A 27,913-nucleotide genomic window follows, 5' to 3' on the forward strand; every position below is an offset into this window, starting at 1 on the left:
TTAGTTTATGCTGAGAAAACAGTAAAAACCCAGTTAAGTTCTTGACTAAAATAGAAAAACAGAGCAACGATTTTAATTATTAGAGGTGAAAAAAATGAAATATATAAATCTTCTATGGATATAGGTAAAATAGCAGGATACTCTATTAACCGGTCCAAATCAAAATGATATCATAAGGTGAAAATTTGGTTGCCCATCCATTTAAGGAATATCATTTTCATATTTGTACCAAATCCATGATATATCTAGGTATATAATGGATATATCCACAGATATAATTCAGCTAATAGCATGTAATAAAATAAAATAGAGAGAGTGATTTCTTCAGATATCACTGATCGGAGTCATTAAATTTCACCCTTTGGATGAATATTATTCCCAGATTCTTATATTATTTATTTATTTATTTATTTATTTATTTATTTATTTATTTATTTATTTATTTATTCATTCATTCATTCATTCATTCATTCATTCATTCATTCATTCATTCAGTTTATATACCGCCCTACTCCCAAAGGACTCAGGGTGGTTTACAAGGCAAAATTTAAAAACAATACAATATAAAATTAAAATTAAATTAAATTAAGTCTAGCCGCAAAAAATATTCTGAGAGGAATTCTAGTTCGTAAATCTGGAAAATAAAAAAATACATTTTTTTTGTTTAGAAAACTTTATGGGATTCTTCAATTCTGAAAATATTTTTACAGAAAGTGCAATTATCAATTAATGAGAAGATTTAGTTTCCTGAATCTGGAGTTATACTGTATCAGCATGATATTAAATACTAGAAGCCAACAACTGAAGTTAACTTTCTAATTTGGAAAACTTTGATGTGCATATTAACAACTTTTGGATGGATAGTTTTGTATCTCTAGAAACAATTGTCTAAATCAATTTTATGACTATCGCAGTTTTAAAAAATTGGGAAAAATTGTAGGGAAGCAGATATATTGAATTTGGACTAATTGAAAGATGACATGGATAAAGTTTGAATGTAACCTGTGTTAACAAATAAATATCATTTATCAGATGTAAACCAATATTTATAGTTACAACATTTGTTAACAACATTGTTTAGACCCGCAGCATTTTCAGCTTCTGTGATATCTGTGATACTAGAACAAAGTATTAAATCCTAAAGATGTCTGCAATAATCAGAATGTTCAGATTTGTTTAGGATAGTGACCTCACAAAATCTATGTTAACTAACAAAGAAAAAATTAACAACACTATCAACACCATTATTATTACTCTGAGAGTTCAAATGGGCATTATATCATAACTGCATACCCATAGCAATCGTGTAAATGAAATTGGGTAGAAAAACAATGTTTGCTGCATATCAAAACTTATGTTCTGGAAGTTCAGGATCATGATTGACCCTGAATTGCTTCAAGGTTAAGAAAAACCCACCTTACTTTGCCAGATTCTTAAATAAGATAGCTTAATCAAACTGATATAGGCACCTTAATTGGCTATTATACAACTGTGTGTAAGAATTAATAAGCTGGCAAAAGAAAAGAAATAATAGATTAGATAATATATAATTAGTATATGTAATATAAGTCCTAGCCATAATTTGAAATTGTAAATAATGAGAAGACCTAATATAGCATCTCTTTAATGAATTATATGTTTTATTTTCTCTATCCCAATATCATTCTGAAATAGAAATCAATACTACATCCTATTCTAAAATGAATTTCTTTCTGAAATATGTTGATAACCTAGTTCCGCTAATATGCTTAACTTCTGCATTAACACAATCACATTTATGAAATCAGTGCTTGGGCAAGAGGAATAAAATTATCAAATGCCACTGAACACAATCTTCTCCCTTGTTATGACTTGAGGCACTATATCCCCATTTTAAATGTCAGTTTATATAAGTCTTTGTTTTAAACTCATAAATCTATATAGTTAGATGGGCTTTATTAAGAAGCAACATACCTTATGCAAAAGACCTCTACTGTTACTTGTTTATTGTGCAAATAAATTAGCTGAAGTCATCCCTAAAGAGACAGGTTGCTCACAGTAATAGGATTTTCTTGCCATCAAGCCCTCAGAAAGCTCTACCAAGAAATGAAAGAATCTTTAGCCTGTAATGTCTTGATAAGCTTTATTGTTAAATGTTTGATACACTGTGAAATTATATTTATCATTTTTGAGAGTGAATTTAAATTTAAATGATAACATAGCAATTTAGTCTTATTGGAATTAGGGAAAGAAAACTCACAAGATACCGGTAGTTCATTTAATGATTAAAGAAATAGCCCTCACTTTACAACAATTTGGTGTATTATGTTATTCACAGAAGTACAGATTCTGTTATCTGATTCTAGTACCTCAAGCTGCTGTGCATGTCAGGACGTGATCAATGAACATTTTTACTATATCCTTTCCCCATTTTTCTTTAGAAGTGCACATTTTTCAAAATGTACTGTGTATCACAAAAAATTAAAAATGGAGACATTAACCCATTGCACTCAAATAGCTACTTGTATAAACTATACCTTAACAATAAAATACTTGTAATTATCAACTATGGTGTTGAAGGTGCCAGGAGGAAATATCTAGGTTTCAATTTTATTTATTAACTTTTTATGCCACCCAGGGAGGGACAATGGAAGGGAGGAAGAGAAGGAGGAAGGACAAAGAGGGAGGGAAGGAAAGAAAGAAAAGGAAGGAAAGAAGGAAGGAAGGGACAATGGGAGAGAGGGAGGAAAGGAAGGCACCCACCCCAATCCCACCCCCCTCCACCAGAGACTCACAGATTCCCCCCCACAGGCACCCTGCAATCTGAATGATGACCCTGGGACACTGTGAACGTCATAAGTATGAATCAGTTGCCAAGCATCCAAATGTAAATCACCTGACCCTGGAGATGCTGCAACAGTCATACATGTGAAAAATGGTCATAAGTCACTTTTTTCAGTGCCGTTGTAACTTCGAACAGTCACTAAATGAATTGTTGTAAGTCAAGGACTACCTGTACTTTTTTTCCTTTTTTTTTTGGTCAAGTTTTTGACAACTTGCTGGGCGACTGGTGGTACTCGGATATTGCCTTATCCTAAAAGTGGTACACAGTTGAAAAGCCCTGACCTGGATGACTGAGAATCTCCAAAGACATTTTCTGTTTCCTCTCATCACCTGTAGTAACAGTCATGCACATGCATTCATACAAGATATACCAAAAGTTAGGCCCTGCAGGCCAATACTGTAGACTGATTAATGGAAATCATCACACAAGAATCTTCAAACATAAGAGAAAATGTTACTTTAAAAAAGTGTTACTGTAGTTAGAAATATTCAAAGGTCATGTATCAAATGTCAGAAAATATGAAAATGGTAACCAATTCAAATATTTAGTGTAATTTATATAATAAATTTCTATGGAGCCTGACATTTGATTTGTGCATATGTGGATGTTTTGTGTAGATGTATATGTGTCATGAAATTTATATTTTAAAAAACCTCTTCTCACCCTTATAGATATCTGTGTCATCCTCAATTTCAGATCCTTCTACCAGAAGCCTGGGAGTTTGAGTATTCTGCGGAGAATGTTAGCTGTTTCTAGCAGCGCATTCTCTTGGACAGAGAGCTTTGAAGTCATTCCTGGCATCTGTTGAAGCCACTCTCCCAGCTTAGGAGTCACAGTCCTGAGTGCTCCTGCCACTACTGGGATCAATTTGCCCTTTACTTTGCACATCATCTCCAGTTTCTCCTTCAGGCCATGGTACTCCTATTCCTTCCCCTGATGTTGCTGTCACTTGGTACTGCTACATCTATCACTACCACTGTCTTCTGGTCCTTGTCTACTGCTTTGATGTCTGATTGGCCAGAACCTGCCCATGTTTGGATCTGAAAATCTCACAGGATCTTAGCCCTCTTATTTTCCATAATGTTGTTCCCAATGCCAGTCTTACGTGGAGCTTACTGCTAGCTACTGGTTCATCTGTGTTGCTAGGTATTCATGCACTGCTGTTAATTTCTATAGCCAGTAGGTATGGATCATATGTAAGGGACATGGTGGCTCAGTGGGTTAGGAAGCTGAGCTTGTCGATCAGAAGGTCGGCAGTTTAGCGGGTCGAATCCCGAGTGCTGCATAACAGAGTGAGCGCCTGTTACTCCTCCCAGCTTCTGCCAACCTAGCAGTTCGAAAGCACGTAAAAATGCAAGTAGAAAAATAGGGACCACTACGGTGGGAAGGTAACAGCGTTGTGCTCCTTTGGTGTCTAGTCATGCTGGCCACATAACCACGGAAACGTCTTCGACAAGCGCTTTGAAACGGAGATGAGCACCGGCCCCTAGAGTCGGAATTGACTTGCACGCATGTGCAGGGGAACCTTTACCTTTACCTTTTATGGATCATATGTCAGCCAATTGCTGTCCAGATTTTCATGTTCTTACCCCCCACTTCCCCGTTGGATGTCTGCTACTCTGATGGTGACTGGTTCATGTTCTGGGAGATTGCTGTGGTCTGCTCTCAGCTTCTGCAGTCACTTTGTGCTGGTGTTACATATCTTCTCTATCTCTCATATATCCTTCAAGTACTGTTCAATTTTTGCTGTTGGTGGCTCTGCTGTTACTGTGTTATTGTATTGCAATTGGGAATGTACTTTGGATTATTCTTTGGAGAAAAGGGCATTTATTTTCTTCGTCTTGGCTTTCCTAGTATATCTAGTAGTCAGTGATGTGAACTTTTGTTTAGCAATCTCAAGGACTTCAGTTCCAGATTCTCTTTCCCTTCTGTTGTGTAGCTGTTTCTTTGCAGGCATTGAGCAAGACAGAAGATTTCAAACAGCAACTTCAATGTTTTATTGAAGTCAAACAGAACAGAACTGAAACAGTGGCTGCTGTGCAGCTATTTATATGGTTAACCACTAGGTGGCGACCAATAGATTTAAAGGAAGCCATTTCCGCCGCAAATCTAACAATGATAGCCCTGGAGACAAGAAATCTGGCTTAGTCAGTAGCCACTGAGCAGCCGTTAATGCAGCATTTAAACAGACATGTGAATCAGTACAAGCAAAAACCCCAATATATTACACCTTCCATGTATGGTTTATTCCAATTACTCACTTATCATCAGATTGTTCTGGTTCCTCAACATCTGATGCATATCCAATTAATCTGGGCAACATCTGAGCCAATATAACCGTCCCAGTTTGAAGTAAGCAGATGAAGCATTAGGGCGGTCTTTACCTAAGGCCCAAGATCTTTGTCAAAGAACCCCTAAGACCTACCAACCAGGATTTGAACCCAGTCTCTAACATCAAAGGCAGTGCTCTAACCACTCAATATGTATATACACCTTAGAAAAGTAAATCAATTCCATATTTCTTTATTTTATGCAGTAACTTATTTTCTCTAAAAAATATAACAAAAAAGTCTTCTTTCTATTTCTTAAACAAATCTTTAAAGCATCATTCAAACTTAATCAAGAAAAATTCTATTAAGAGCTACCAGAAACAACAATGTATTGAAAATTTTAATCTTTAATCCCTTCAAATAATGTACTACAAATTAATTTCTGATCGTCTTCTCTTCATCTTTTCTCCTTTGCAGGTTTAACACTTTCCTCCAATTTTAATACCATAGTTTATCACTTTCTCTAAAACTACAACAAAAATTTATTCTTTCTAAATCATATCTATAAATCAATCTTTAAAGCCTAGTATAGTCCTTTTTTAAAAAAAACTGAAAAGCTACTAGGAAAAAGCCCCACAGCTTATATTTTAGCTTTAATTGAATAAGTCAAATTTATAAACCTTTTTTTTTACTTTTAAAACTCTTGATGTGTATTTCTTTACAGCAACTTCGCCCAAATCTGATTTCATTACATTTTATCTTTATTTTTTCTCAGGAAATCCTTAATAAATATAACACACTTTTTTTGTAAATCCAGAATAAGAAAGTTGTCCAAGTAAATTTTCTGAATTGAAACTGATATATCCAAATACTCTTTGAGTGCTCAGTAGGGGTGGAGGAGACAACACCTTTAAGGGGCTTGTGTAGTGATAAGGATTGTAAGAAAAAGGTGAGCTACTACAGATCTGATTGGGAACCTCTGCACATTCAATTACAACTATAGATCAGATATTTTTATATCTTATCTATACTGTAATTCAAAAATGCACAAATCTCATTGGCCAAAGGCTATACTACTCTTTCAATAGCAGGTCAGAAACCACATTGAGAAAGCATATAGAGTATTTTTTATTAAAAATGGATGATATTAGTCCTTTTAATTAATTCAGTTACCATATTACATGGCCATATTTTAATAAACACATTTATCATTATCCATATCCTTTGCCTATTACCTTCTAACTTAATTGATTTTGAGGTTTAACACAAAATTGACCAAAGAAAGAGCCAGAGTGGTAGGAATTAAAACAATATGGATTGTAAATGAGCTTCAGATTATGCTTTCAAATCCAATTTATTGCCCAAGATTAGCATAAAAGCAAACTTTTATTCAATTTGAACCCTTATGATCTTGCATTGAATTTGAGCCAGCTCTCAAATCTTTTATAAACTCTCATCCATTGACATAAATGGCTTGACATTAAGTTTTCATTTCTGTCATTCAAATTTAGGCTAACTTTAACAGTGATTGTTATAAATTTAACACTGATAAAGCTATTCTGGCAGCTACTTGCCTTCTATATACTGGATCTAATTCATTGTCTTCCTTTTACTGCCATTCTGTGACATTTTAAATGTATGCACTAGTTATATCCTCACTTCTATTCTGAGTAAAGATTGTTGCCATCTATCTGATTAATATGCACAATTTAGCAATGTAATTAAGACCAATGAAGTTTAAGAATTTTGCTGATCTTTGTGCTGTTAATAAATGAATAACAAATCTTCAAGGTATGCTTCCAGCAAAACAAAACAAAAAACACACATGCATGAATGATCTCACTTGAGTTTTATAAAGATAGCAATGTAGACAGAGTCTTTGATGTGTTCTGGAAGTATTAATATCTTTTTAGGTATGGAGAAATATCAAATCGGAATGGGACAACTTGGTGCAGCCAATTCGGCATGGACAGCTTGATGTGGCCAGCTCACCACCACCAAATCTCCTTTGTCAACTCACTGCCACCAAGTGGTTTCAGGATAATTCAACATGGCGAATTCTCCACAGAGACAACTCGCTGCAGGCAGCTAGAGGGAAATCCAGGTGGGCAAACAAGTGGTGGGCAAAGCACAGAGTGGTGGCAGAAGCTTCTCATTTCCACACCCACTGCCGCCACCACTGCCACTGTTACTTTGGGCTGTTTGGCAGTGTTAAGCATATTAAGGCCATGCATGTGGTGCTGATGATGGCAGGTTGAATGGTAAGCAGGTGACAGAGGCCAGGCACATTCCATTTTCACACCCAAGCTACCACTGCTGAGCTACCAACTGGGGAAGTGGCAGTGGCAGCAGTAAGGAATGTGAATATGGGATGCACTCAGGCTTTGCCACCCCCCTGCTGCCCACACCACCCACTGCAGTCCCTGAATGGTCTGAACGCTGTTGCTGCTGCCAAATGGCTTGCAGCAGTGGAGGCAGTGGAGGGTGTGAAAATGGGATATGCCCAGCTACCACCACTGCTTGTACTCTGTTCACCCACTCAGGTTTTCCTTTATCTGCCTGCAGCAAGTTGTCCCCACAGCCAATTGGCCGTGTTGAGTTATTTTACAATGGCTTGGCCGCAGTGAGTTGGTAGAGGCGACTTGGCAATGGCAAGTTGACTGCCCAGAGTTATCCTAGGTCCATAAAGAATATACATTTTGATTTTAAGTGCTACTTAGAGTAGTAATGCCTAATTTAGTTAGATTCTTAAAAGAAATAATGTTTTGTGACTATTGTGATCAAACCCACCATGGGATTTATTACCATAATGCCCCTGAATTTGTGTCACTTCCTTCCTTCCAGATTATTATTGCATGTGCAAAATATATGCTCATCAGGTATGATAAGCAGTATCAGGCAGTTTCTTTGTCATAAGATCTCAGGTGTAATTGAGACCATACATTGCTTTAAGACATGGTTTATGGAATAAGCTATAACTGCCCAGTTGCTGTAATTAAAAGAAGACACAAACCAAAACAATGGTTGAAACAATGATGGGATTCAGCCAGTTCCCACCACTTTGGCAGAACCGGTAGCTCATTTTTTGTTGCTCACGCCCAGAATGGACTTCCGGGAGCAGCATCCACACAGAGAACTGGTTGTTCACATATTTGAATCCCACCACTGGGTTGGAATCGTATACTACGTGAAGAGAAAACCAATTTAAGTGGCTTCCTGGGATGAGGGAACCTAGTCATGCTATCTTTTCTGGCAGAAAGCTGTTTAATATATAAACTTTTCTATGAAGTTTCCTTCATTCTGCCTTATTCTTATTTTAATCTCCAGTTTCCTCTCCTCTTATTCTCATTCTTTTTCTTTTTACTCCCACTTTTAATTTATGGTCATATTTTGGGACATTCTGGACTCTACACTACTGTTTCCAAATGAGGGAAGCTGTTTCCAAAAAAAAAAAGAAAGAAAAAATTAACCTCTCTGATCCTCAACAAGTACAAGATACAGACTGTTTCTAGAGTTTTCAGAAGATTTATGGGAATAGTAGTCAGTTTCCCCATTTGCCTATTTAGGAGGAAATGTGCCCCGGCATGCATAGTCCTCCTTATGTAGATACTCATATAATGAAAATAACTTGGTTTTCACTGCTTGCACTTGGCCACTTTGGGATTCTAGAAAGGCTTAGGCTTATATGAGTACTATTACAGAGGCTAGATGCTAAAATAGCACTTGGCTGGATTTATAACCAGATTACTGAGAAATTTAAGGATGGAGTCCATGAGAAAAAGGTTGTATGTGGAGACATAATGAAGTAGTATATGAAAAAAAGAAACTGAATTAGTAATTGGATAGTGCAACAATACTTTTCAGATATCCTTAGGTTTATGGGTGTGAATTTGGATAGGATTTCTTATAAGGAATTATTTAGATTGGTAGGGAATGATTGGCAAATAAAATCGTTAGCTGAGTTAAAGCAAGAAAATATTGTACAGTCTTGGTTTTAGTATACTCAATTGTTAGCTAGGTGGAAGTTAGATCAAAAGGTTGGTATTACATTAATGAATGAGAATTTGGTAAAACAGATTAAAGATCAAAATCGAGTGCATATAAAGAGAATTTATAATGCTTTAATAGAATTGGATTCAGAAATGGAATTAGTTAAAGATTGCATGGTAAAGTGGGTCCAAAATATTCAAGAACCGATTCCATTGGATACATGGGAGGTAACTTGGGTTAGAAATGTAAAATTTACCCAGGCCCAAAATTTAAGAGAATTTTTTTACAAAATGTTTTATAGATGGCATCTGGATCCTAAAAAGTTGTCTTGTATGTATCCTAATTTACAGCCCAAATGTTGGAGATGTGGCAGTTTGGATGCTACTTATTTTCATATCTGGTGGACTTGTAGAAATATAAAAGCTTTTTGGATTAAGATTTGGTGGGACATCAAAAGATTTTCAAGAGAAAGATAAAGTTTACTCCACAATTATTGTTATTGGGTGTTATTACAGATTGTGATACTAAAGAAACTAACTTGATGTTGAATTTGATAACAGCTGCAAGGTTATTGGTAGGGCAATATTGGAAGAAGGATTGCTTGACTACTGTAGAAGAATGGACGCTTAAAGTGTCAAATTTAGCAGAAATGGCTAAGATTTCTGCTTATTTGAAGGATCATTCACAAGAAAGATACATTTTGGTCTGGAGAAGATGGATAGATTATATTCAGAATAAATATGGGACTAAAAAGTTCCATTTAGCCTATGAGTAAATTTTAGAGTATTATTATTATTAATAGTTTATTATAATGGAATTTTTATTAGTTTTAATTATATGATATTATTATTATTATTATTATTATTAGTAGTAGTAGTAGTAGTAGTAGTAGTAGTAGTAGTAGTAGTATTGTTTAACAATTTGGATATTGTATTGTTTAATAATTAGGATATTAATTTGTTTATGTTTTTATTATTATTATGTTTACTTTTAATCTGTTTATATTTATGTTAAAGGGGAGTTAAAGTGTATTATGGACTTGGTTATTTACATAGTTGGTTATTGTTAGTTAGATTATGATTATTATATTTGTAACCCTGTACTCAGCTCTGGGAAGTGGGGGAGGGAGGGGGGTTTGTTTTGGGGTTTATATTGTAACTTTTATAAAAGTCTTCAATATAAAAAAAAGATATCCTTAGGTTTGTACTCATGAACTGTAACAACAACAACAACAACAACAACAACAATGTGAATCCAAAAGTTCAGGTCAGTTCACTTCAATTATAACATTCAGCTGCCCAGAGTCACTTTGCATACTCATATGGGCAACATATAAATTTAGTAGATACATAAAAAACATCAATTTTGGGGGTGGCAAGTGAGGAGGAGATGTTATCCATCTATCACCCTACAAACTATTGGTACACATAGAATATTTTATGATAAATTCAAGACATACCAAGTTTCCCCGATATCAGTGATTTGATCCTCAAGCAGCTGTAATCAGGTTAACTTCTTTGCAAGAAGAAGGGATGAAAAACTATGTCTGCTAAAAATGCTGTCTCTAGTTTTCAGTAATTGGCCGGAGGAAGAACATGAAGCTTTGTGAGCATAAAAACTGCTTGAGCACCTTCAACTGAAAAATTGCAAGTGAGCATTTGGATATAATTTTATGTTCTAGGGATTTTCGAGATCAGGATATTATCTTTTGAATAGGAAAAGCTCTTTAAAATAAATAATGTTAGTTAGAAAAAAAGACACCTGCATTTATCCACTAAAGAAAATAGATATTCTGCTTTTCCGTATATTACCATTTTCATAGTTTGTATAATTTCATTATGTCATTCCTGAAATATAACAATAATGTTTAAAATAACAAGAACATTGTGTGTGTGTGTGTGTGTAAATTAAAACAAAATAAAGAACAATGAACTAATATAAAGTAAGAAAAAGAAAAAAATCAGAAAGAAAGCTAAAAGTGAAAAAGGAAAAAAATAGAAAAGAAAGAAAAAGATACAAAGAAATGGCTTCCCAATTTCTCTAAAGCAGTTATAAGTACAACAATTATAACCTTTTATTCTATGTTACAACATAATTTTCTTCTTTCTATATATCTATCCTGTCTAATAATCAAAATCATAAATTCACTTTTATCTTTTATGCAAAAAATCCAGAAGGGGTTTCCAGGCAGCAAAAATATGAACATTATCTTTAAGGACAATTTGTTTCTAAAATAAAATAACAACTTAAAAAGAATATAACCCCTAATTTTCCCTTGTATTTCAAAATAATGCTATTTTAGTTCCCCTGCCCACAAAAGATATTAAATCATCAGCATGTTGAATCTGCATCAATGAATATTTTAAGGAGATCATAGTTCTGTTTTGAGATTTAAACTCAAAAATTTTTCCTTTTAATCACAAGTAATTAAAATTCTTGCTTACAAGGAAGGTTGCATACCCTGGGGGAAAACATGTTATGCTTATTCAAATAATATTTTCTACACACAAATTTTCAAGGAACAATTAAAAGATTAAAAGCCCATTTAGAAGCTAATTAATCCAGGGCAGCAAATTAAAAAGAAATGTACATTTAAAAAATGCATTTCTGTCAACAAATATAAATGTCAGATTATAAATTCTTTGGAAATCAACTGGTTTCTAAAACTTATCTTTTAAATATTCCCCTATTTCATATTCACTGTAGATGCTTTCTTACCTCTATATAATCCTAATAAAATCCACTTTTCTCTAGGAACCCAAGCTTGGCCAAAGGTAATATAACCTAATACATTCCAGCAATATAAATTAGAATTTATCACTAGTAATTTGTATTCAAAATGTTGGGGGTGGTGGTATGCAGTTAAATTATTTTTAAAAAAAATGATAATGCAGGAGAGGACTGATGTCAGGTTAGAACATGAACAGCTTCACAAGTGAGATAGCACTGGGGGTTCTGAACTGCCAGCCAGAAGTCAGTTTCTGGCTGAGGAAAATCTTTCTGGGAATAAGGAGAAATCATTAAACTCTGGAAGAGCTACTCCTTAAATTGCTCTTCATGAGGAGAATATAGGAATTCAGTTTCTTTGGGGCTGATCAGGAGTTGAATGGCTTGGCAGCCACACACTTAACTGCTGTGCTACTTTAATAGTCATTAGACCAGCAAAAGCTTCACTTTCTTAAATGCTTTATGACTTAAAATCTTTACAACCTAAAGGAGATATCTGAAATACTACTGAGGATTAAAGACTTTCAATTAATGCTTTCTTTTTGAAAAAAAAGTAGAGGGAGAAAATCCACAATCTTAAAGGATTTTAATTTAAAAGCAAATAGCTTAATAAAATTGTAATCTAAGAAAGTTTTAAACAGATAAAGGGGAAGTGATTTTAAAAAACCACAAGATTTTTCCTTGATACATTAATTAGACTAATAGACTTGTCTTTACTGTTGCTGGTTTATTACAAAACAAAAAGACAATAATGTCAGCTAAAGGTGAAACTGTAAAAAAAAAAGCCTACTACTTACCATAATAATTAGCAGACTTTCAGTTTCTCATTATGGAAACCTCAAGAACAGCTGATAAATCTGGAGAAGGACACAAACAACTTAAAGATTAGGGAATTTCACCAGAATTATTGCAAAAAAGTCTTGAATAGTTTGGTAAAAAGATTATTGCAATAGTTAAAAAGAAAATGGACGAAGGATTTGCAGGGACAAAAAAAATGTGAAAGAAGTTAAGAAGGTTGAATAATCAGTAGGGCAACTGGCTGTAGACTTAAAATAATTTACTGACAATTTTCATACTATAGTGCCTAATTTAAGAAATGTTTCTAGGATTTTAGAAATTTTAGAAATTTAGAAATTAGCAGTAGGGAATTATAGTCAAAAACAAGAATATGCTGAAACCCAAAAGATATACTAATTGATACAGCAACTCATTTACTTTTAACTAGACAATAATATACTCAGTCCATCCTTTAGGTAGGCCATTTTTTTAGAGGCATGTCAAGAAACCGAGTAATTGAATAAAAGAAGGTTGTAGCTTATTGAAGAGCAGAGCAGAGTAATTGAATAAATTGGATAAATTTTCATTTTGGGCAGATTCAAAGGCAAAAATGCCTAAATCAGTAGGAATAGCACTTTTTGAAGATGCTGCATTTTTCCCCATGCCCATGCCTCTTCTTCAAGAGGTTGCAACCATTGCATGCTCTCAATAATCTCTTCAGTCGTTTAAATTTGGGTCAATGCACAACATCACTGTCACTTTTTACAAAAAAAAATACTGATTTAATGCAACTGCAGCAAAAAAGAAGAAAAATATAAAAAATGAAAAAACTTAAAAAAAACCTAACATACAATAATAATGATTATTGCAAAGGACTAGAGGGGGACATGATAGCAGTATTCCAGTATCTGAGAGGCTGCCACAAAGAGGAAAGGGTCAACTTATTTTCCAAAGCACTAAAGGCAAGAAACAATGGATGAAAACCAATCAAGAAGAGAAGCAACATGGAACTAAGGAAAAACTTCCTAAGAGTGAGAATAATTAACCAGTGGAACAGCTTGCTGTCAGAAGTTGTGGATGCTTCATCACTGGAGGTTTCTAAGAAGACACTGGATAATCACTTGCTTGAGCAGGGGGTTGGATTAGAAAGCCTCCAAGTCCTTTCCAGCTCTATTCTGATTGATTGATAAATGAAAATTAATCTGGCTTTTAAAACAATATAATAAATCTTGACCACATGGAATCAGACTATCCAGTCTTTCCTTTGCAACAGTGAAGAATCCATTCAAAGGAATTTAGGCATTTGATGAAGCAATTTGGCACACTGTCACAATACCCTACATGTTATAATCACTAGATTACAACCAGATACGTGTTTATAATTAGCTTTTCATGCTAACATCAGGGTTTTGCTGTCCAAGTTGGTCTGAGGCCTCGATGCGGCCCGTCACACTGGAGGTGGTTAATGAAATGAGGTAAAACTGCACCTCCACCTCTGTGCAATCTTTTGTCAATTTTAATATTAATATTTATTCTTTTAAGGTTTTATCTTGTGGCTTCTACTTGCTTGTAAGCCACTTAGAAGTCATATCCAATCAGGAAGGGTGCCATTTACATTTAATAAATAAATAATAAATATCTGCCTGATGTGAAAATGTCCTCACCCTCACAGAGTTAACGTTTCTGAATCTTATATTTGCTGATGACAAGAGAATGGGTGATGAAAATGGCAACAGAGACTTTTGCCCAAAAGTAAAGTTAATTTTAAAGATTTATCATTGTTTCTGAAAGTCTGCTTTTCTACCATCTATTTATTTTTGTGATAGCTAAACACAGTTTTGGTCATTTTCTCTTTTTTGTGTCCAGCTATTTTTTCTTTGTTTTCTTTTAAGTTTAAGTTTATTATATTTATATACCGCCCTTCTCCCGAAGGACTCAGGGTGGTGAACAGGGCACATATAAAATACAAAGTACAAAAATTAAAAAGAGAATTAAATACAGGGCCCGAGCTAAAACAATAAATAATAATGTAAAACCACAATTAAAAAAAACACGTCCATGTTTTCTTTCCATTGCTGCTGCACCTTTTATGTATCTCATGTTCTGTTGTTTTCATTTTTGTTTCAGTTGCAAGGAAGAGGAGATTGTGTTCATGTGCGGAGAAAGAGAAAATAGCTGGTTGGCATACGGAATTGCAAGATCAGTTAACTTTATAAATTTTATGTTTGGAGGCAATTAATTAGTAATCATTACTTCAACAAATTGTTTAAATTTGTTATATCTATTGTAGACTGTAGACGGCTTTTAAAAATCCAAGGTCAATAAAAACAGTTAAAAACATAAAAACAATGCAAAGAGCCAAAGCAACTCTCAAACATATTAAAGTCAAGTCTTAAGGGCTTTTTGGAACTTTAGATGAGAGAGATGCTGTTCATATCCGTGACAGCCGTGGTGGTGCAGTGGTTAGAACGCAGTAATTCGGGCTAATTCTGCTGACTGCCAGGAGTTTGATACTGACCAGCTCAAGGTTGATTCCACCTTCCATTCTTCCAAGGTCTGTAAAATAAGGACCCACTTAGAGAGGGCTGTGAAGCACTGTGAAATGGTATATAAGTCTAAGTGCTATTGCTGTCTTTGGAAACATGCTGTTTTGGGGGAGAGATGGCCAGCAAAGAAAGCATATTTCCTCTGTAGGATGGTAATATTTGATAAAAAAAGGATATGAAAAGCATCCATTCTGCCAGAAGATAGTGGGCAGAGAGAAACAATTAGAGATTAGCAGTCCTTCAGATATCCAGCCTCTATGCCACAAAAGGCTTTATAAGTAATATTTATATTTATTTATATTTATTAAATTTTTATACCTCTCTTCTCCCAAAGGACTCAGGGTGGTGTACAGGGCAATATATATCAAAATACAAAATACAAAAGTTAAAAAAGATTAAATAATTATGCCCGATATAATACAATAGTTAAAAGCTATGTTAAAACCCAAACCCAAACCCCGAACCCATCAGACCAGGCTGGTTTGTTCAAATAAATAGGTTTTTAGATCGCGTTGGAAGGAGCGACGGTCGGGGGCCATCCGGATCCAGGTCTTGAATTGCACCCAGAAGCCAAATGGCAACCAATACATCTCATGTAGCAATGGTGACATGAGAAACAACTCTTACTATGTGTGCCATGGGATTGTGCTTCAGCTGCAGTTTCCAAATGGTCCTCAGGGGGAGTTCCATAGAGAGTGTATTGTAATAATCCAGCCATGATATGAGAAAGGCATATGTAATTGTCTGAAGAGTTTACCAGTTAAGGAAAGGGTGCAAGTGGCATCCAAGATGAAAATATAGATAAATCAACTGACCAAAAGACCAAGAGATAAAAATACATTATCTTGCTCTTATGGCATACTGTGTATGGCTCCTGGTAGATAAGTATATATATGTACATGCAAATATTTGCTAGAAAGATAATTCCCAGGAATTCCCCTTTGAGGTGATAAAGTGGGAAAGTTGAACATTGCATAAAATTTTGACTCTCTCTTAATGTGTGTGTGTGTGTGTGTGTTTGTGTGTATGTAAAAAGGTAAAAGTAAAAGTTTCCCTTGTCCAGTCATGTCTGATTCTAGGGGACATGCTCATCCCATATTTTAGCCAAGGGAGACAGCATTGTCTGAAGACATTTCTATGATCATGTGACCAGCCTGATCACTATCAAGGCACATAGAATGCTGATACTTTCTTAGTTTAGAAAGAAGGTTGTAGCTTATTGAAGAGCAGAGCCAGACAAAAATGTGACTCTGGGAAAGCTGACCATATGGAGTAGGGAGTGGTGGGTTTTTATACCTCCTTGAGCTTTTGTGTTATGCGTTGTTCCTGTGGCCTGAACTTTGACCTGAGGTTCAGTGTGCCATCCTGGTATTCTAATGGTGGTGGTTTTGTCCTATTATATACTAAAGGTCATTTCCTGCTTCCCTGGCACTGTGGCTGATGGCTATGTCCCATATTGGATTTTTGGGGTGTGTGGGGTTTTTGGTTCTAGGGATCTTTGTCTTTCTAATCCTATCAGCTCCAAGCTTCCTGGCTCCAGTCTTTCCGAAAGGATTACCAAATTTGCATTTCTACAGCGCTGGCCTCTGCCTGGGTTTCTGGCCGGGGTGGGGGGATGGAGAAGTTTCTGCCTTTTTACAATCTTCTCCTTTATTCCTTTGGGAAAACATAATATTCTGCCTTTTTAATATTCCCCAAAATATTTCTTTCTTTAGGGGGAGGGTGCTGTCTGTCCACACTATTTTTTTCTTTTTTGAAAGGATCATCTTTAATTTAGTATTTTCCTCCCTTTAGGTAAATATATTATTATTACTGTGGTTATTTAAAACAAATCAAAATGTATTGGTTTAAGTTAAAGTTACTTTTCTCATACATTTAATCCTGAAAAGTAAAAAGCTTTCAAAGTTATTTTTAGAATATCAGTTACCATGGTAAAAGGAATTTCTCCACTGTTCTCCTCACTGATTGCTTAGATGGCTAATACTGTATGCTTCAGTAATACATCCCAATTATGCTTTTTAATAATTTTACCTTATGCATTTTATGCTTGAGATTTCTGCTTAGTTAGAAAAAGAAATTTTTGTTTTGTATCTGCACATCTAATATACTGTGTTCATCATGTAAACACAGCACGGTATATTCCAAAAATACCTTGAAATCGTTATATATACAAAAACTAGGGTATTTATTTAAAATGAAACTTTTGCTAATAGGACCTACAAAATGATCCCAGCTCATTCACAAAGATACTTAACCCTTGGTATCAGCTAGCCTGCCTGTGAACACATTCCTTTCCCGGTATGATTTTCTGTATACTACTGCTCTTTTGAATGTACTAATGGACTCCAACTCTGGCAATATGATATTGAATTAAGCATCAGTAATATTCTTGTGGTTTAATATTGCTAAGATAAGGCCACAGACTGATAGGATTCAGATGTCTTTACAGCTAATCTTATACAATAGTTCTTTCTGCAAACATCTTGCTATTCTTATTTATAAGAGCCAAAGTACAAGCAGTGGGATTCTATAAAATAAATCATACTTTAGCACATTTGACAAGATTTATCCACCCAGTTAGGTACCCTAATAGCATGTAAAATGTAATTGCACACTTAGAGCTATGTTAATTCTCAAGTTCCTTCTCTTGGTTGAGCATCCATATGAATGAGCACAAGTATTTTAATCTTGTTGAACAGTGTTGGCTTGCTGCCTATAGACTAAGCACAAATCCAGATGCTATTGTTGTATATTTTGTTTGCATGTGCTGTATTTCAAATAGATATACAGTAACTGTTGTTGTTTTAAGCTATTTTTAGTTAACTCTAAAGGTGAGTACATTTCCAACAATGCAATGTATTTCTTGAGTTGTATTCAGTCAAGCTGTTCTAAGTACAGCCATGTACTTAGTATCATAAACAATTATATGGCAATTGATTGTTGGCCAAAGCAGGAAGTTTCTAGCTTTTCAGGCTGCATAATGTTTCCTGGAAACCCTGATCAAGAGACAAAGCTCTAGTGACAGACAATTGGCTGTGTTTGAGTGATTTTCTTTTCTTTTCCTCTTCAGTTCTCAAGAGACTTCAGGTTTTGTGGAATAAAGTTTGAAAAAACTAGGCTAAAGGATGGAAATAACCATAAGGTGTCTGGTAGCATAAAATATGGAAGTGTATGTGTGTATTTTATATCCATATATACAAGTAGATCTCAACATACAATCACAGTTGAGCCCAAATTTTTTGTTACTCAGCAGGACATATTTAAGTGAATTGCACCCCATTTTATGACCTTTTTTGTCCCAGTTGTTAAATGAATCATACAGTTGTTAAGTAAATCTGGCTTCTTCCATTGACTTTGCTCATCAAAATCAGCTAGGAAAGTCACAAATGGTGATCCTGGGACAATGCAACAGTCATAAATACATGCTAGTTGCAGAGCACCAGAATTGTGATCACATGTCCGGTTACAAGCCTCACATTCTTATGATGCCCACTGCTTACTTTATGTATATTTAAGGAAAGAACCTCTACATTTGGCATTCGGCTGTGTGGCAACAGCCCTGCCCGAGCTGCTCGACACTCTCTCAGGGCTGGCGGTGGAGTTCCCCAGGCTTATTGTCCTGGGTGACTTCAACCTGCCGTCACTGGGAGGGTCGTCTGAGTTAGATCGGGAGTTCATGGCCTCCATGACGGCCATGGGCCTGACCCAAGTTATTGAGGGCCCGACTCATGTGGGAGTTCATACTCTCGACCTGGTGTTCCTATCTGGACAATGGTTGGATGATCTGGGAGGGGGTTCACCGACCATCACCCCCCTGTCATGGTCAGATAATTACCTCCTGCCGCTGGTTTTCCGTTATGCCACCCCCCGCCGCTGGGCGGCGGAACCGACCAGGTGGTTCTGCCCCAGGCACCTAATGGACCCGGAACGGTTCCAGAGGGCGCTTGGGCCTATACCCATCACCCTTACCCACAGCCCAGTCGATGCTCTGGTGGATGCTTGGGAAACGGCGGCCGCCGGGGCACTTGACTGCGTTGTACCCTTGCGACCTCTGACCCAGCGCAGATCCCGTTGGGCCGCATGGTTCTCTGTGGAGCTCTGGGAGATGAAGCGTCAGAGACGAGGTCTAGAGAGCGGTTGGAGGTCCAGCCGATCCGAATCTGACCGATTGCAGTTAAGAACCTTTATAAGGTCTTATCTTGCGGCGATAAGGATGGCGAAGTCTAACTACTTTGCTGCCCTTATCGCGTCCGCAGATAATCGCCCGGCTGCCCTGTTTAGGGTAACTCGCTCCCTCCTTAACCAGGAAGTGAGAGAGGATCCTTTGTGGGGACGAGCCGAGGAGCTTAGTCATCATCTGGTGGACAAAATCGCTCAGATCCGGACCGGTCTGGACTCTGACTGGGCAGAGTCTGATGTGGAGGAATCGGGCGGTCTTGAGCATGTTATCTGGACTGAGTTCGACCCTGTTTCCCCTGATGATGTGGACAGGATCATGGGGAGACTGAGCACCACCACCTGTTTGTTGGATCCGTGCCCCTCCTGGCTAGCTTATACGACCCGGAAGGGGACACGAGGCTGGTTCCATGCAGTAATAACTGCTTCTTTGAAGGAGGGTGTCTTCCCTGCCACCTTGAAGGAGGCGGTGGTGAGACCCCTCCTCAAGAAGCCTGCTTTGGACCCAGCTGTTTTAAATAACTATCGTCCAGTCTCCAACCTTCGCTTTTTGGCGAAGGTTGTTGAGAGTGTGGTGGTGCATCAGCTTCCTCTGTTCCTGGAGGAAACTGATTATCTGGACCTGTACCAATCGGGTTTCAGACCCGGACACAGCACGGAGACGGCATTGGTCGCGCTGGTGAATGATCTCTGGAGGGCTAGGTCCTATTAGATCTCTCAGCAGCTTTCAATACCATCAACCATGGTATCCTGCTGCGGCGTCTCAGGGGGTTGGGAGTGGGAGGCACCGTTTTACGGTGGTTCTCCTCCTATCTCCTGGGCCGCTCGCAGTCGGTGTTGACGGGAGGGCAGAGATCCGCCCCGAGGCCTCTCTTTTGTGGAGTTCCTCAGGGGTCAGTTCTCTCACCCCTCCTGTTCAACATCTATATGAAGGTGAGATCATTTGTGGTTTCGGGGTGGGGTATCATCAGTACACTGATGATACCCAACTTTTTCTTTCCACCCCGAACCAACCCAGTGATGCCCTCGCCATGATGTCCCGGTGCCTGGAGGCGGTCCAGGTCTGGATGGGGAGAAACAGGCTTCGTCTCAATCCCACCAAGACTGAGTGGCTGTGCATATCGGCATCTCGGGTCAACCAGACTATTCCATCTCTAACGATGGGGGGTGAGGTGTTACCCCCCGTTGATAGGGCTCACAACTTGGGTGTCCTCCTGGATTCACGACTCAATTTTGAAGACCATATAGGAGCCGTGACCAGGGGGGCTTTTGCCCAGGTTCGCCTGGTGCACCAGTTGCGTCCCTATCTGGACCGAGATGCCCTACGCACAATTACTCATGCACTCATGACCTCCCATTTGGACTACTGCAATGCTCTCTACATGGGGCTGCCCTTGAGGACCACTCGGAGGCTTCAACTGGTGCAGAATGCGGCCGCGCGAGTTGTAATGGGGGTCTCCCGATACTCCCACGTAACACCTCTACTCCGCGAGCTGCATTGGCTTCCGGTTGCCCTCCGGGTGAAATTCAAGGTGCTGGTCATTACCTATAAAGCCCTACATTGCTTGGGTCTGGGGTATTTGAGGGAACACCTGCTGCCAGCATCAAGTGCCCTTCGTCCAGTGCGCTCCCACAGGGAGGGTCTGCTCAGGGTCCCACCGGTAAGAGATTGCCGGCGGGTTACACCCAGGGATAGGGCCTTCTCAGTGGGGCACCTGCCCTCTGGAACCAGCTGCCAGTGGAGCGGAGGACTGCCCCCGACCTCCGTTCATTCCGCCGGGGCCTGAAGACCTGGCTCTTCGAGCTCTCTGGCCCAGGCTGAGGAGTAATTTATTTTAATTGGGGTTTTAATTGCACAGGGTTAAGTTTAATCTTTTTTAAATTGGTTTTAACTTTTGTATTGTTGGTTTTTTAATTCCCTGTAAACCGCCCTGAGTCCTCAGGGAAAGGGCGGTATATAAATGTAATAAAATAAATAAATAAATAAATAATTTTTTTACTTACTTAACTCTGTGAAGAAAATAGAAATTTTAGTTTCTGACATTCAGGTCTTCCACTGAAGAACACATTGGAATCTTGTAATTGCTTTGAGAGCCTTCAGAGTTCCTGTTATCTTCTCAATGTTTCTTGACCTTGGCATCTGTAAGACATGTTGATTTCAACTCCCAGAATTCTGGAAATTTAAGTCCACATATCTTAAAATTGCTAAGAAATGCTGCTCTACATAGTATAGTTAGAAATACAATTTAAGGTCAGGATAAATTCCCCCCCAAAAAATAATACCATCTGTTAAAGTTCTAATTTATTTATTAAATTATACTTGCATAGAATTAGCTTTGCATCTTATATATTTCCAGACTGAATTTATGAGTGCTTGGAACTGCAAAAACATGCTAAGAAATGCATCTTTTTATTCCTTTTTCTCCTCACATAGAGATTGAAAGAGCTGAAACAAAGGGAATTTGCACGAAATGTGGCTTCAAAATCCTGGAAAGATGAAAAGAAACAGGAGAAAGCTCTCAGACGACTTCATCAGCTGGCTGAGTTGCGGAAGCAGTCAGAATGGTGCGTCTCTGGAACTAATATTACATTTTAATCTTGTCTCTTTTTTCCATGATAGTCCCAGGAGATATCTCCATGGCTTTACTTCTACTTCATATAACACAGAGAATTTTCTTCATCCTTCATGCCAACATCCTTATTGTACAAACAATAAAATTGGAAGCCCTGCAATAATTCCTTGGCATTTGAATGTTGGACTATTTATCCTCTCTCTAATCTCTATGAAATTACTTTAATAGTGCTGTGATAAATTTTTTGGAATAAACATTTTCAGTGCCATAAATAAAGAAGTCTGGCTAAATATTCCCTCTCCCACAATAAATTGTTTTGCTCTTAGAAAAGAATATTTGTAGCTCAGAGTTGAACTGTGGTATCCTTGAAACTTTCTGAGCTTCTGGTTTATTTGCAGATGTTTCATTACCAAACTGGATAACAACATCAGTTTGGTAATAAAACCTTTGTAAGAAAACCACCAAAGTCAAAGAGATGCAAAGATACCAATGTTTTACTCTTCCTGTCCCTGTTTGCTGCCCCTCCCAATAAATGTTTTGATTTTTTTTAAAAAAAATTCTTCTTGTTTTCTTATCCAGACAAGGATTATCTCCTTGGTGATGCTCAAACAGCTAATCAGATTTGACCAAGTGATGGTCACAGTGACCAGATATCCCATTGTTTGGGATGGGTAATCATTTAATTCAGTTCCTTTTGATAAAGATTTTTTAGAAACGTTAGACCTCTTCCTAAATGAGATTTGAATGTTTCACTCTTGCATTATCTTGGCACTTATATTTGTGGTCCTAGATTCACTGTATGGATTTTTATAGTCTAGGAATTTTTAATAGCTACAAGTGGCAAGTGGCAATAACATGGTCCCATTCATACTGAATGCATATGATTTGAACCATTAATCCTGAGGATTAGTGGAATTTTGTTTGTTAAAATCTTATCAGTTTTTACAAATTTATTCAAAGGGACAGAAATTTTGAAATTTTAAAAAAATTCTGATTGTTGAAAACATCAAACTGAATCATTTTCACTAAAAATGTAGAGGAAGAAAGAAATATATTGGGACACCATCTTGTCTTCTTCTTCTCATGCTGTACTCTTTATCATAATACATGGCCAAAGTATTTCATTTCATTGAACTGTGGTGGCACAGAGGTTAGAATGCAGTATTGCAGGCTAATTCTGCTGTCTACCAGCAGTTTGATTCTCAGTGGCTCAAGGTTGACTCAGCCTTCTATCCTTCCGTGGTCAGTAAAATGAGGAACCAGACTGTTGGAGACAATATGCTGACTCTGTAAACAATTTAGAGAGGGCTATAAAGCACTGTGAAGCGGTATATAAGTCTAAGTACTATTGCTGCTGGTGCTATTTTCATTGTCCATCAAAGTAACTCAGCTTGGTAAGAAGTACTGAATATACTGTATCAGCAATGGGATGATATATTATTTACTTAGAAACATTTATCAAAACAATTAATTGGCCATCTTACTGTTTTCCAAAGCTAATGTTTTCCAAATGTCCTTTAGTATGATTCCCAACAGCACAGCCAATATATCTGGGATGAGATCAACAGAGGACAGAGTGTATAGATTCACACATGTGAAGGATACCATATTGGGAAAACGTATCTGTATTAATAAACTGTGATTATATTTTCAAGTCATGAAAAAGTTAACTGAAGACTGTAAAGGTCATATGGGCAAAAAAAACCCAACGATACATCAGTGCTAATTGTTAAGTGTTGAAATAGAAACATAATAAAAATCTGGTCCAAAGCTTCTTCCATATGCAAAATTTCTACAAGTATTTGGCCTCTTAGTTTGCTAGTATTAAAGATATGGATGAAGCTGTTCATAATATTGTAATAAAAAGCAAACCTTTGTCAGTAAAAGCAGTGAGGATAGTAAAGTATGTGGATTTTTGTAGATTTGCACATTTATTTTCTGGTCACATCTTTACTAAACTATGCATGCCTGTAGTTCAGCTCGTTGAGCAGCACATCCTATCTACCGCATTAATTCAGGCTTCAGTGTACCTTCACAGCATACTGTGTTCATTAACTACCTCACATGGAATGAGACCAAGGACACCATGTTTATGTTGAATGTGATCAGTTCAGCATGTTATTATTACATTCTTTCCAATGCTATATTGGGTCCCGATGGTGATGAATTCCATTTCACCATCCTAATTGCCCAGGGTAACACTTTCTAAAAGGGTATGCTGGAAATTAAATTCATTTTAACTTAAGTTGTTTTCATTATATTATTTATTTCTAGTGTTGCCGGATGCAGACCCATGTTTAAAAGCCCCCAGGTAGTTGTAGAACAACCACAGCAACAAGCACAAGACACTTTTCCCTTAGCTCAAGAAGAGAAAGCCAAGATTGCAGATGAAGGGAAAAACTCCACCAGCCACCAGTCTGAAAAACTACAGGAACCTTTGTTAAACAAGGATCAATCATGCACAGAGAGACACCATTTGCTTAAAAACCATATGTCTCCAGCATTCCCCTGCAGCACTAATGCTTGTAACAGAACAGGGGTGTCCTTTTCCTTCTCTAAAAAAGTCCACTTGAAGCTTGAGTCATCAGCATCTGTGTTCAGTGAGAATGTGGAAGAAGCACATGGCCGCATGGAGTCACCAAAGCAAAAAGTGAAACAAGCTGCTGAGGAATGTTACACTTGCATCCATAGGAGTAGCAAGAGGAAAACTAATGTACAAAAACCATTAAGCACACTTCAGAGCCACCAAGACAGCACTCAATTATACAATCTGGCTGGAAAAAATAAACCACATAAAGAAAATAACCAAAACAGCAGCAGAGAATCAGTGGAAACTCATCTTCCATTTTATAAGGAGAAGCAGCATTCTCTAGATCTGGAATGTGCTGGCTCTCCTGATATAAAATCAAGACAGCTGGTAAAGACTCGGAAATCTATTCAAGGTTTCATCGCATCTCAGTGCCATCCTACCAGTGCTTGTATACAGCAAAAAGCTTACCGGCACAGCAACATCTTGCTAACAGAATGTGACTCTGAATTCCCAGGCCAACAGTTATCTGAAGGAGGGCATTCGTGTGCAATACACTTTAATCCCTGTATATTCAAACACTCTTCTGATTCTTCAAAAACTATGGCTACGGACAATGAGACATCCAAAAAAGATGATTTGGTTCATGAAATTAAGCCTAAAACATTTCCTTTTCTTCATGTACTGAGTAAAGATGGCAGCACAGCCTTCCATTGGCCCATAGAACTTATTTTGTTTACAAAAACAGAACCTTCTATTTCTTATGGCTGCAATCCATTATATTTTGACTTCAGACTTCCCTTATACCATAAAGACAATGGACAGCATGAAGTCAATCCAGAAATTTCTCAAGAGTATTCAAGAACCATGGATATAGATAAAAATCATTCCTTAGATCTAACCAAGAAGAAGCAATTGTCCAGTAAAAAAGATAACTTTTTAAAGCCAAAGAAGAACAGTGCTTTATATCTCAAAAAGTGCCAGCTAAAATTATATAAAGAGAAAGAAAACAAAATTAATTGTAATGCTTCAAAGTACATTTCGGATGATTTGAATGAAAATATACCTAACGTGCCTGCTTACCTTGATTGTTCACAAAGGCATTGTACAATAGCAACAAGTCACCATACAGAAATGTGTGTGAAATCTTTAGCACAACACTTTCATAACTGTGAAACAACAGCACAGGATGAAGTTGGTGAAAATGTTTGCATTTATCCTTTGGCATCTAGGACAAAAAAGCAAAAATGTGGAAAATGTGATTTAATGTATTCCCAGGAGCAAACCAATCTGGATTTGGTCACTTGTACAAGTAACATAAATGAAAATGGAAAAGATACACTTCTTGGTTGTAAGTTAGACTGCCCTGGTGTGTGCTTGGAAAAGGAAAGCAATGTGAGTTTTGCTAATGATTTTTGGAAATTCTGCCCTTTGCAAAAACCCTTGTCTGACAGACAGTCTAATTATTCTGACATCTCCATCAATAGTGAGACTAGCAACACAAGTTGCTACTGTAATCATAGGTCAAGCAATCATAGTAGAAGTAATTTGTCTTTTTGTTGCAAAAGGAAACAAAAGTCAACTGGAAGACAGAAATGTAAACACAAAAAGCACAACTGCCTTTCATCTTCTGATGAACCAGATGTGGACTGCTTTATCCACAAAAAAAGCCAGCAATCTGCAGATTGTACTCAGAAGCTTCCAATGAAATATCAAGGATATTTGAGATATGGGCACTTGCTACAAGGAGAAAGAGCAAAGCAAAGTAGAAATAGATATCCTGTTTGTAAACACAGCAGGAGCAGGAGATATACCAGTTCCCAAGGTTCTTGCATCCATGATTCAGGAAGCAGTGAAAAATCAACTACCACTCAATCTAGAGATAGCAGTTCAGGATCCTTCATGAAGGAATCGGTGCATATCTGGAACCAACACAAAATGACTATGAGAAGCAATGAAGAAAAAGAATCCTGCTGTACCCATTCAGAGAACCAGAATGTGAATTGTGCCTCTAAGCATAAGCATGGGATTTGCTCTGATGACTGGTTGGAAAAGGAAGCAGCAAGACAGAAGTCATTAACTGCCAAGCTACTTTTACAAAGGGTAAAATCCAAAAGAAACCAGGAACAAATTGGGAGCACTGGTAGCTTTTCAAAGGCTTGCAGGATAGATGTCCCCTCTAATCTGCCTGATACATCTTCAATGGAGAGTGAAACAATACTGCCTTCACAGAACACACACAGTATTGACATGAACTGTGTGTGGAATCATGAAACTGGTGAAATGGAAAACTACACAAACAAACATTTGACCCTAGATAATATTATGGGTAATACTAGCTACAGTAATTGCCTGCTCCAAGACTTAATTCAAAGAGGAACCACCTGCCAAACCCTAAATATGGAAGCAAGCACAACAATAAAGGAGAAGACAGACCTCTTAACTGATGAAACACAACCTCTTCTACAAAGCTGTGATCCAGTGACTGGTGATTTTCCTGGTCCTTTTGTTTCTCATAGATATTCTCTTGCTCCAAATTTTATTGACACCAAAGAAGAATACAATGCAAGTATGGATGTGCATCAAGCAGAAGAGAATCTAAACTATTACCCTGACAATGCTATGCATAAATCCAATGAAACAGAATATAAGACAGATCTTTATAGTAAGTGCATCTCCCCTCCTTTATCACAACATCCTATAATATTTTCCCCTGATGAAATAGACAAATACAGGTTTCTACAGCTACAGGCCCAGCAGCACATGCAGAAACAATTTGTAGCAAAGCATCTCAAGGTTCTGTCTACTACTGGACCAGCCACTTTGTCTGCATCCCCAGCAGTTCAGTCTGTTCCAGTCCAGCAGCACACTTCTGTTGCCACCCTCCACCAAACCTTTCTACAAAGCTTAGCTTTGTCAAATGGGACTCATCCACATAGCAGTAATCTTTCCCTAACCCATATACATCCATTCTCACAGGCTCATCTTGCCCCCATGTCAATTTCGCCATTTGCTTCAACCTTCCTGCCAACTCACACAGCACTACTGTCTGGTCATCCCTTCCATTTGGTATCAGCCACTCCTATTCACCCTGTCACCCAACTGGCAATCCCATCCCTGCCTCCCACTGCCTTTTTTCCTACTTGGTTCACTCCACCATTGAGTGCAACTGCATCCTCCACAATGCATTTCAATCCTTTGATTCATCCATTTTTCCAGGGGCAGAAACTTCCACCTTATTCTTGAATGTGGCATGCACATTGGTTCTCTGACCTGAGGAAACAAAGTAAGTTAAAAAATAAATAGCAAGGTCACTGTCCTACATTCCAAAAAGCAATTTAGAATGGAAAGTCCCATTTAGTAATGTAATTGTTTTCCATTTGAGAAGTCATGGTTTATATACTCCAAATATATCAAGAATGCTGAGTAAAATCAAAGTTGGGCTGACACAGCACATAAATTTGATCATTAAGCTGTTGAGAAGAGAGTTATTTGTCACAAAG

The 27,913-nt window shown here is 37.4% G+C and overlaps 1 protein-coding gene across 1 annotated transcript in view; it reads left to right on the forward strand.

Annotated features, from left to right (window-relative positions):
- The window catches only part of ZNF804B (zinc finger protein 804B), a gene marked incomplete at both ends in the record, with an annotated part of 199,892 nt that extends 172,236 nt beyond the window's left edge, over positions 1 to 27,656 (forward strand). The window contains 2 exons of the mRNA XM_083376835.1: positions 21,745 to 21,875; positions 24,158 to 27,656. Of these exons, the coding sequence (XP_083232961.1) occupies positions 21,745 to 21,875; positions 24,158 to 27,656 (3,630 nt within the window). The remainder of the gene's footprint in view (positions 1 to 21,744; positions 21,876 to 24,157) is intronic.
- Between the last annotated feature and the right edge of the window lie 257 nt (positions 27,657 to 27,913).

The sequence above is a fragment of the Vipera ursinii genome, assembly GCF_947247035.1.
Source record: "Vipera ursinii genome assembly, chromosome: Z".
Taxonomy (NCBI): domain Eukaryota; kingdom Metazoa; phylum Chordata; class Lepidosauria; order Squamata; family Viperidae; genus Vipera; species Vipera ursinii.